Source organism: Astyanax mexicanus, chromosome 22, assembly GCF_023375975.1.
Source record: "Astyanax mexicanus isolate ESR-SI-001 chromosome 22, AstMex3_surface, whole genome shotgun sequence".
Classification (NCBI taxonomy): domain Eukaryota; kingdom Metazoa; phylum Chordata; class Actinopteri; order Characiformes; family Acestrorhamphidae; genus Astyanax; species Astyanax mexicanus.
The window spans coordinates 23012975-23024811 of NC_064429.1; the positions used below are offsets into that span (position 1 = coordinate 23012975).

The window sequence follows — 11837 nt, forward strand, 5'->3', positions numbered from 1 at the left end:
CAGCTGGGTTTTTTTTGTTGTTGTTGAAGCTATTCAAATGCTTATTTATCAAATGTATAGTTTATTCAACAGTCAAGACAAACATAGTGCAAAGATAAATTACAAAAACAAGAAAAGAAACATAAAAAAGTCAATTCTTTTATATCCAAAATGTTTAATTACAGTGATTTGTTCATTCTCCTTTGACGTTTAATAAGCTCTTCATTGGTTTTTGGTTGAGTGCATATTGCAGGTTAGCTTATAGAATCTGTTTGTTATTAATGTTGTTCAGTGTGTAAAAGTGTCTGAGCCAAGCCGGTCCAAACAAGTACCTTCATTTAAACAGAGAGAAGTTCAGTAAGTCTCATATGGCACAGAATCTTCAAGGCAGTGTAAAAGTACTAAGAAACTAATACTGTATTATTTGTTAAAATTCAGAAAGGACTCGGTGAATATGACAGCATAAAACTTTACACCTGGTCACTTCATGTGACTCGTATCTGGATTGTTTTCTTATTAGATTTTAAAATCACATGCATTTACACTTGAGAGTCAAATGAGTTTCTGATTAGCTACTGTGAGGGATGGAATATGTAAATCTGCTTATTGTGTGCTGCAATTATGACTGGTGTTTGTTGTAGTGGGAGTGGTTTTCAGTTATCCAATGTGTCTTGCTGTGAGGATATGTTTACACTGATATAAAATGTCCCAAACGAGTCTTAAGGCCTATCCGGAGGGAATTCATTTTTCAGGGGGTCCTGTGATTTTATTCCCGTCTAGAACAACCATGTATGCATATTTCTCAGATGTCCTCTAAGAAAATTACAGGATGAATTATTTACTGTATTTCACTGAACTCCGTGGTCCTGAGATAATTTTAGGCTCGTCCGGATCTACATCTGCGAGTTTCGGCACCTCCCGTTTAATAAAACAGCTATTTGTCCACTGCCATCTACCATAAATACACTTTGGGCGCATGTTTCCACAGAGGTCCACGTAAACACAACAGCGAGTGGAAACGGAGGAGCTACTGAACGCAATGTCACGTGACCTAGAAAGCCAAAAATAAAAATTCACTGGTCCGCCTGTTTTTTTAATTGCAGTCCAGATGCAGGAGTTTTATCACTCTTAGAGTAGAAGGGTGAAATATTTTTCACAGACGTCCCCCTGAAAAACTAATCCAATCCGGATAGGGCTTTAGATCACCTCCTGAAGTGGTTTGAGTGATCAAATCTGTATTGGTTTTAAATGTGTCTTGGGTGGCTGTCACTTGTATTACACTTTATGTGACTTATTCTGTATAATCCTTATACTCAAGATGGCTGAAGTGAACAGGTGTAAACAGGATTTCAGTAAAGATGCCTAGTCTTAATAACAAAAAAAAACATAATTTTTAAACTTTCTGTATATTACTTGTATGAAATCCTTAAAAAAAGGAACCGTCTTGTCATCGGTTCTTCAAAGTGATCTTGAGACTTGAGATGCTGACTCAACAACGAGGTCATTCACATCTGTCTGACTTTGGCATTGCATGATGACAATCTTAGCTGTAGCTTAGCGAGAATGTCTTCCTTTAAAATGGGCCTGAATTTCCTCCAGTGTTTTGCCTTTAGTCTCTGGAACGAAGAAGATGGTGAAGATGACATTGAGGGCACAGAGGACTGAGAACATCCAGAATGTTCCTGCACTGGTTAGGAGGTCCTGTAGGAGTACAATAAATCAATTACCATCTGAAGATACTCCTGTCATTTACAAACAACCACATGTTAAATTTAGAACAGCGTTTTACTCAAATGTAGAATAATTTGTGCATAGTCCTGTATATGTAAGCAATGTAAACTTGGTCTTTGGCTTACATATATACATACAGGGGTTGTATAATGAAACTGAAACACCTGGTTTTAGACCCCAATAACTTATTATCCCCATTGAATTTTGCCGCGATTTGGGCAGCCGTGTTTTTTTTTTTTTTGGATACAATCCGGGTTAGCACCTGAACATCCCTTACAGACAGCTTCCTCTTGCATCCACAGTTAATCCTGTTGGATGTGGTTCGACCTTTTAGGTGGTATGCTGACATTACCCTGGATACCGTGGCTCTTGATGCATCGCAAAGACTTGCTGTCTTGGTCACAGATGCGCCAGCAAGAATGCACCAACAATTTGTCCTCTTTTGAACTCTGGTATGTCACCCATAATGTTGTGTGCATTGCAATATTTTGAGCAAAACTGTGCTCTTACCCTGCTAATTGAACCTTCTCACTCTGCTCTTACTGGCACAATGTGCAATTAATGAAGATTGGCCACCAGGCTGGTCCAATTTAGCCATGAAACCTCCCACACTAAAATGACAGGTGTTTCAGTTTCATTGTCCAACCCTTGTACATGCAAACATCATGTGTATGTAGTATCACTGATTCAGTGACTGTTGTAGAACTTGCTAAGCTGGTTAAATGGTTAAATTGGCTCCCTGTTGCCTTCCAATGAATCAATAATACTTTTGCGATGAACAACAACTAATAATTTTATGTTTTTTTTAATGTTTTTTAAACCATTTAGTAAAGCTTCTTACCATAAGATTCTGAAAGGTTTTGGTGACAATGAAGGCAAAGGTCCAGTTGGTGAGGACACAAGCAGCACTTCCTAACCCGCGAACTCTGGTGGGAAAGATCTCAGACATCACCAGCCATGGGGTGGGGCCCCAGCCCAGTGCAAAGCCTGTGGAACACAAATATGTTCAAAGACAGATTGCAGGTCACTGTAGCAAAAATAATTAGTAAGGAGGTAAAACTACTTCACCACTGTACTTAAGAACTAAAATGCTGCATCTGCATCTACTGTGTCTACTATTATCCACTGCATATTTCCTATGAGTATAATACTGCTGCATCATTACTTGTTACAATTATAAAAATGTTAGAAATCAGAGTGGTAGATGCTCTGAACTGTCACCAGGTTTGATGAAGCTTCTCATCGTTGAGTGAATCAAGAGATCAAGCTGATCTTATAAGAAGACCTCACAGCTCCAGTTCTACCTTTCACTTTGAGAACTTTTCACTGTTTTCTGTAATAACTAAACAACAGAGTACTGTACTTTTACTTACAGTACATGAGTAGTACATTCTAGAATAAACAACTTGCAATACTTAAGTACAAAACATGTTGAAGACTTTAGTACTTAAGTGTGGTGCATAAAGAACACTTCAACTTCTACTCTTTTTTGATAGAGAACTTTTACATTTACTTAAGTCTGGCTCTCTAGCACTTTATACATGTCTGCCAAGAAGCATAAAATACCAAGTCTTTAAATGTCAAACACTTAAAACACTTTTTAAAAAACACTTTTGTGATGCACTTTTTATAAAGACAATTTTCCTGTTTGCACATTCATACAGTCAGTACTTTACATATAGCATAAAATAAATATTCTAATAATAGAAAGGGATCAAAACCAAAATCAGGATGCACTAAACCTTCAATATTCCACAGAATGGCTGTCGGCTACTCACTACTATTACTTCACATGTGATTAATGAATAAAAATTCCTAATGTAATGAAAGTCAAGTAAATCATGCTACAATATCATATCTAAAAGTCAATACTCAATATGAAACATTATGGACCCACACGTACAATTATGGACATGAATTTAACCTAGTCCTGGACTTCTGAATGAAGATTCTCCATTAACAGAAGATCGCTGGTTTGAATCTCGGTTGTGCTGCACACCATCAGCAGCCGGAGTCTGAGAGAGCACAATGTCTTTGCTTTCCCTTGGTGGGAAGATGGTGCTCTCTCCCCACAACATTCCCAACATAATGTTGGTTATGATAGGTGTCTGTTAGCTGATGTATCAGAGCTGGGTCATTACAGTTTCCTCCGAGTGTGCTAGCCAGAGGCAGTGGCTGCATACATCTGTATTAGAGGAGACATATGCTAGTCTTCACCCTCCTAGTGTTGGAGCATTACTAGTGATAGGGGGAGTTCAGTTGAGTGGGTGAAATAATAAGCATAACTTGAATCTATTTCTAAAAAAAATTACAAACCTGCTATAAAAATGCCCATGCTAGCAAGAGCAAGCCAGGACAAATCAGGCTGAGGTGCTCCACTGATCCCATCTCCGACCCCCATGAGTGCGCTCACCAGCGATGAGTTGGTCTGGCCCTTCACAGACAGCTTGAAGTAAATTCCAAAAGCTGCTTCACTCAGGCACATGGCAATGCCTGAAGAATGAGAAAGCAGATACTGATACAGATAGAGGGGACAATCTATAAAACTAGTAAATACTGTCTTTATCTGGCTCTTGTTTGGGACTCTGAAGGTATTGGAGAAAGAAGATGAAGTAAGTGATTACAGACCTGACAATATGAGAAGGATCTTCCTTCCAGCTCGATCCATGATTACAGCTGCAATTGCTGTGAAGACCACCTGAGTGGCAGCCACAATGACTGTGGCAACATTGCCATTCTGAGACACAGGAAAAACAAATATTATAACAAATCATAACAAAGCTCTTTTCCATACAGTAACATTCTTCTACATACTATCTTAGATTGTTTAGGTACCTATTAAACATGTAGTATGTTTTAGTCAACTGTAAACATACTTGAAATTTGAATCAAAGCTATAGAGATCTTAAAAATGTAATCAACCCAAAAAGGTCCTACCTGGAAGTGTGCTTGTTCAAATATAGTCTCTGCATAGAACATGATGGCATTGATGCCAGTTAACTGCTGCAACAGCATCATCATGATTCCTACTCCCAAAGGCTTGTAGACTCCAGGGTCTTTAAGATCGGCCAAACAGAAGTTTGCTTCCTTTAATGAAATAAAGGGCAATACAATTAAATACAGGTATCATACAAACATACATTAATTTGCTCTTTTTTTATGTTGCATTGTCTTGATTTCCAGCTTTTTACTTTGCCATTCATAAAAGTACTAATATGGCCCTCTTATGAACTCTTTATATATTATATTCTGTCTTCCTTGGTCTACCAGTTCCTTTATACTTAATAGGTGCCACATAGAAATTAGTATTTGAATGTATTTGTCTCAAACATTATGAAGGATACAGTACATTGTCAAGTGATGTTCACTTGCACCTGCTCTAATGTGATCTCAAGTTTGTGAAAGCAAAATGCTTTTATTGCAAATATAAATAATTTAAAATAATGCACTTATGCGCCAAACATGTATGTTACTCAAAAAGGACGATTTTTTACAAGTTAAGAACTGGTCTTTTATTGTCCTCCACCAACAGCCCACAGCACAGTAAATCTCGCTTACCGAGTAAAAACAAACACCCCTCCTTTTCCAAGTTACTTCACAATAAAAGTCTCCCTCTGGAACCACAGGTCATGTAGTATTTTTACATTTAAATATACCATAACCAATATAGAGGAATATGAATAAAACAATGCATGTCTAAATAACAAACTTAACACTGTATAGGACTGTATATTTCCAACAGCTACTTTTAAATCAGGTCTATGTAAGAAGTAAAAGTCATCATCATCATCATCATCATCATCAAAAATAATACCTCATCTCGAGCAGCCTCCTCTATCTTGTCACACTCCCACTCTGTTGGAGCGTTGGGTCCTCTGAGGAAGCGCAGCGCCTCCTCAGCCTCCCTCCTCTTCCCCTGAGAGATGAGATAGCGAGGGGTCTCTGGCATAAAGCACATAAAAACCAGCATCACAGTCGGGGGGATGGAGCAGGTGATGGCCAGCCAGCGCCAGTCCAGGAAGAGACCTGAAGGAGAAGCACATTTACTAGTTACATCCTATTAAGATCTTTTTACTATTTTAAACAGACAGTTTAAAAAAACACACACTTATTATAACATACATAAACAATGGTGACTTTTTTTTGAGGAACTTTATAATTGGGTGTAACCTACAGTACTGTAGCCTACACTTGCCTCTTTTTGATTTACTTATTGCAAACATGTTAAAATTAGTGAATATGCATTTTTTTTCCACTACCTTATTAAACACCAACCACATCTGATATTATTGTTTAAATTTTAATTTAATGAGCAATATTCTTTAAAATGTAAATCATTAATGTAAAAAAGGCCATTGCCCCTTAAAATGAAGGCCTTTGGAGGACTTTGAGCCCAATCTTCTCTGCATATTTAGAACCCCTTTAAATCAGATATACTGGTAGATTTTCAAACGGCACATTTCTATGGGGTTTAAGTCAAGACTTTGATGGCTTGATTGGCCAATTCATTTTTAGGGGCTCCCCCCTTGCTGTTCACTTTTAAGTGACTTAACAGATTACACACAAAGAGTATGTGGATCAACAGTTTGAATCCTGGGTCATGTTGCTTTGCCATCAGAGTTTGATAGAGCACATCACTCCCATTTGATGTACTAAAGCCGGGGATCCCTGGCTTTTCTCAGGGTGAATTGATTAAAAAGGTGGTTGCTGCCTTAACATGTATCAGAGGAAACTTGCACATGTCCTCCTTCTCCTACTGTCCCTGTAACATCACACTGTGATCATAAAAAAGTTAGCTTGTTATAAGTCCCAGATCACTGGCCTGTGCAGTGAGCACACACAAGTCTGTAATTCACTGTGCAGCTACACGGGGGCAATAATGGAAAACCATTTTAAAGAAATTATGATGTAAATAATACCTTTTGACAAAAATGCAATAATAAACAAATCAGGAAGAAGCACTGTACACACTGTGGCTACTTGTATAATAGCTTCCTGAATCATGTGACTGAACACAGATGTGACTTCATGCAAAGCGTATCTAACAAGAGCAACTGCATTCCAGAGCGAGGACAGTCTATTTCATTAGTGACATACAGACAGGCCTTTAAACCAGGTTCCTCCATCCTGAAATAACTCCCGCTTAGGAGAAAACTGTGGTTGTGAGGCTTCAGCTCCATTACAGTGAATAAATGACACTTTTGAAAGATTCAAAAATGAGATATTTTATATGAACAAAATTATTGCTTGTCTTTACATTCCAGGAAAGACTACTAAAGTCTACGAGATTATAAAACATTGCAGTAAGGATATTATTGCATTTATCAACAAGAGTATTAGTCAGGATATTACATTAAGACCACTCCAACTTGAGATCAAATCCCCACATTTTCCCAAAAATATTGGGTTGAGCACAAAAATGGGGGAAATCGGTTTAGGTTTATCTGCTCCAGACAGTACTATTCTATTGGCAATCACTTTCTAGAGGACCTAGACAAGCTGTGTTATTTAAAAAAATACTTTGCACAAACTTTTGTCCATAAATATATATATATACACATGTGTATTTGTGTTTTTTTATAACTTTAAACTATAAGTGTTATCAACTGATTAAAAAAACTAATTCACTGCAACAATTTTCTAAGTATTTAATAATGGACATTTAAATGTAAGTTAAAAAAGAAAACTACTTGTGGTACCACCAGACACTGTAAACTTGGTAACATGGTTAATTTAGTTAATGTAGTTTAAAAAAAAAATACATTTCTATTGACAGAAATACATTGTGCATTGTAACACATGGTGTGTAAGGTATGTAGGCAACATTTCAAGGATCTCACTAACATATTCAGAAAAATGGAAGAAAAATTAGCTAATTAGCCCGAAAAGGCCTTTTCTGGGGTGGCAGCGAAAGCACCACAACGTTTAGGATCTTTCTGAACAAAATTCATAATAAACTTTCTTATGACATTTGTTGTTGAAGGTAGATTATATAACTTCCCAGTGGTGAACTAAATTTAAGTTTTAAGAGTTTATTATCAGTCTATTTCATATGACTGACTGTTTATTGCTTTAATGTAATCATGATAGCAGAAAATCAGGTAAATCAGGTGATGCAGCAACAATTCAGATTTAAAGGTCTTTGTAAAATGAATAAGATAAATGCATAATAGATAAAATCAGCTACCAGTGATGTAGGCTCCCATGATTCCTGTCACTACCATGAGCTGCACACAGGAGCCCATTGTTCCTCGCACTCGCTCATGAGCCATTTCGGAGATGTAAAGCTGTAGAACGAAAAGAAAAATGTTGAGAACATTAGAAAGCATGTTTTACCCAAACTCTAAGGATTACTTGCTATGGTCTGTTGAACAAAACACTACCAGCTGCCATTCAGTATTACCAACATGAATGCAGAGTCACAAGTTCAGTCTTTATTTTAACAGTCCACAATATAGCACTCATTATGAGTAGGTTTTGTTTTTCATTTGGGAACTGCATTTAGGCCCAGTACTAGGTGTGTGACATTATTTTAATGATTAATTGAAAGTTATTTTATATTTGTTTTAAAATTTACTGTGAAGTTTTCAGGGTATTTTTGTATAATTGTTTATACTAAATATTCAGCATTTAAGATTTTTGTCTCCATTATTAACTTTAAATTTAAAATGTTATTATTTAGTATTGTTTTATACAAAATCAAAGATTTGGTAAGTTTACAAAATAAACAAAAGTTCGTTTTTTTGTTTCTATTAAATGTTTAAAATTGTTACACTAAATAAACTGTTAAATGTTTTGTAGAGTAGATTATGTTGCATTTTTTTTTAAATCAGTGTTGTCATACCACTAAAAAATAATCCCTCCTTTTACCTTCAAATTGACTAATATTCTTTCCAGTAATTTTAACTTTTAAAACAATTCTTATATAATAATAAACAATATCACTAAAGTTTATGCCACATGCTATATTTATATATACTAAAATTTGGAAAAATAAGAATCTTCTTGACATTTTAATGGCTTGATATTATTATAAAGTCATTAAATATGAAGGGAAAAAAATATTAATCACTTATTTAAAAAACATTTAACAATGAACGGGGTCAAATTGACCCAAAATATAATAGCAGGGGTTAAGACTATTTTATGCTATTGACAATGGAACTGTAATATATACATATTTACAATTCCAAAGAATATAAAACAAAATAAAAACAATGCTTTTAAATAAAGACAACACATAGACTAATTGACATTTATAATAAGCAACATCAAGGTAATAAAAAAATCTGATCTGATATAGTGTACAGTAAGCAAAGATATGTAGAGGTAAACTACGTAATTTACTTGAACAGGCTTGACTGTAATAACTGCAGGTTTCCAGTAAAGCAAAACAAGTCAAACACGATTCTTAATGACTCATTCCATCCAGCATGCTGCCTGCTTCAAGTCTTTCTCCAGTTATTATTTTGTGACAATGTTTGACAGAACGTCACCCCAGTTTTGCACCAGGAAGAGCCTCAAGCAGCGAGTTAAAACCATGCCACACATTTTAGCCTTACTTTAAAACACTACTGCACCAGTGTAAAACAGAGTGTAAAACAGCAATTTCAGCTGCCTGCTTACCGGCACAACAAGAGATGTCACTCCACTGGCCACACCAGTAAGCACTCTTCCTGCATACAGCATCCAGTGGTTTTGAGCAGCGATGATGATGGTGAAGCCAAAGATGAAGGGCAGAGCACAGAACATGAGGCTCAGCTTACGTCCAATCTTTTCCACAATCCATCCTCCCAGCAAACCACCAAGACCTGCTCCAATAGTCACCACAGACTGCAAAAAAATAATAGCATTGTGTTGGACAATATAACTATTTACTTACTATTTAATGTGCTACAATTTCATCACTGTCCACCAATGTGCAGCAGTATAACTGTATATATAACCATTATGTATTACTTATTACTGCTGTACTGCTCTTCTATGTACCATATACTTGTTTACCATACATAGCACAATCTGTGCAAGCTCCCTACTCATTTACTATTTATTTGGCATTTATTCACTTGTGTTTACTAAGGATGCAACAATTAGTTCATACAATGAAAAATGTTGATTATTAAAATGTGTCCCACGTTCAGCTGTTTTTATCATTTTTGAAGCAATAGAGAAAGCTAGAAACTGCAGATGTACCGGTACCCACACCAAGCAGAAAGACTAATTGGAAAAATAATCGTTAAATTAGTCGACTACCAAAATAATCATTAGCTGCAGCTCTTTTGCTTATTTATGGGCAATATCACTGATCATCACAACACGTACACACTGGAGAACCACATTTCTTGTACTTTTTTAACATGTATATTTTAAAAGCACATAACATAAAATGTTTCACATACAATAAAACAGTTAAATTACCCAGCTCTACTTCCAGTGTGTGCTGTATTAGTGCAGAATTAGTGAAAAGTTCATACCCCAAACCAGGAAGCCTCCTCAGTGCTGAGCTTCAGTCTTTGGTCGGTGATCCTCTGTAGGTCTGGTATGGCAGGAGAACTGTAGCCAAGTACGAAACCAAAACTGAGAGGACCCAGAACAGCCGCAAAGGTGGCCAGGTACAACTTCCCATTTTTTACTTTGCTGAAAAACATAAAAACATGAAAAGCTTTACCATGTCACATAAACACTCTAGGACATGTTAGACATGACTACAGACAAGGAAGATAAGGGCTGTGTCCCAAAGAGGCCACCACAATGTGGTGGCTTAATAATTGGTAAATTTGCTAAATTTGATTAATACTGAATAATACACAGAAAAATTACCAGGTAAGCCAACAAGGGATGTATGTACTTCTGAACTTCTTAAATGTTCTGAAAAATTTATGTTTAAGCTATGCACCTGTAATGAATGTTACCAGTAGCATTTCTGAACCATTTTGTTTTATAATGTATAGTAGAGTACACCCCTCACATTTCTTTACCCCACAATATTTTATAATATATTTTCATGGGACAACACTTTGAATGTAAAGTAAAGTAATGTAATAGTAAAGTAATGTAAAGTATTCAGTGTACAGGTTGTATAACAGTGTAAATGTGCTGTTCCCTCAAAATAACTTGACACACAACCATTAATTTCTAAACTGCTTAAAACAAAAATAAGTATACACCCAAAAGGCCAAATTATGCCCAAAGTGTCAATATGTTTTTTGCCCATTATAATTTTCCAGCATTATTGTCCTTGGGTATGGAGTTCACTAGAGCTCCATACTGAAATCCCCTTTGACTCATCAGTGACAACAGTGATCACAGAGCTGGTGGATAGTCATCAATGTTCCTCCAATTTACATTTGAGGATGCCCCACCAGATGCTCAACTGGGTTTAGCACCTTTAACCTTACCTTTACTCTATTTCTTTAGCAAGGCAATGGTCCTCTTGAAGGTGTGTTTGGGGTTGTTATGTTAGAATATGAACTGTAGTTATATTGACACTGAATTATGCTCTAGCCCTATTATTATTATTATTATAATTATTATTATTATGTTTAGTATAGTAACGTTACATCACAGTATAGTGCAATGTGGCATGCATCAGTTAACGTTACCTATGAAAACACCACAACAAATGTACTGTCAGTAACCCAGTACTGGGTTAACTTAGCTAGTTAGGAGGTAAATGACGGTTCTGCTTCAATGAACGATTCAATGAATGAATGAACAGGTGAATGACTCATTTTTTAAAAATGTATAGCCACTTTTAAAGCACTTACTCGAGATATGCGTCCTGTTCGGACCTGTCCTCCTCTTCTCCCTGCTCCTGACTCTCCGCCAGCAGCGGCCTCGACTCATCTTCATAATTCATTGCCGGATTCTTTCAGAGCGCTTATCCGCTTATGACGGGCTGTCCCCGGTCTCTCTTCTTTTAGAATCTCCCACAGTTTAGCTCATAGTGTTTATTCACACAACTCCAGCCCTGCTTCCCCAGCAGCATCCCGTGCGCAGCAGCGCCTCACAGCCCCGCTCTGCACTCCGCTCTAACTGAGCCGCTCGCGCTGCCGTCAGCTGATAAACATACAGCTAACAATAAAGAAAAGACAGCCATTACTTTCAAAATAAAAGTCACGTAGTCA

At 36.7% G+C, this 11837-nt stretch overlaps 1 protein-coding gene across 1 annotated transcript; it reads right to left on the bottom strand.

Annotated features, from left to right (window-relative positions):
- Window positions 1–117: 117 nt before the first annotated feature.
- Window positions 118–11762, bottom strand: slc2a8 (solute carrier family 2 member 8). Its single transcript, XM_015607041.3, has 10 exons — window positions 11478–11762; window positions 10185–10347; window positions 9337–9543; window positions 7898–7997; window positions 5525–5736; window positions 4648–4797; window positions 4339–4447; window positions 4027–4203; window positions 2552–2697; window positions 118–1680 (listed from the first exon to the last, which is right to left on the bottom strand). The coding sequence occupies exons 1-10, from the start codon at window positions 11567–11569 to the stop codon at window positions 1534–1536; spliced, it is 1503 nt and encodes a 500-aa protein (XP_015462527.3). The 5' UTR covers window positions 11570–11762; the 3' UTR covers window positions 118–1533.
- Between the last annotated feature and the right edge of the window lie 75 nt (window positions 11763–11837).

What these genes read in the sequence shown, in the direction of transcription:
- slc2a8 (XM_015607041.3), bottom strand. Translation starts at nt 11,569, where the DNA reads ATGAATTATGAAGATGAGTCGAGGCCGCTGCTGGCGGAGAGTCAGGAG. An exon ending in CATGGGAGCCTACATCACTG is followed by an intron (nt 5,737 to 7,897) that starts GTAGCTGATTTT and finishes CTTCTCCTTCAG; the next exon opens with GTCTCTTCCTGGACTGGCGC. An exon ending in AGGAGGCTGCTCGAGATGAG is followed by an intron (nt 4,798 to 5,524) that starts GTATTATTTTTG and finishes ATTTCATTAAAG; the next exon opens with GAAGCAAACTTCTGTTTGGC.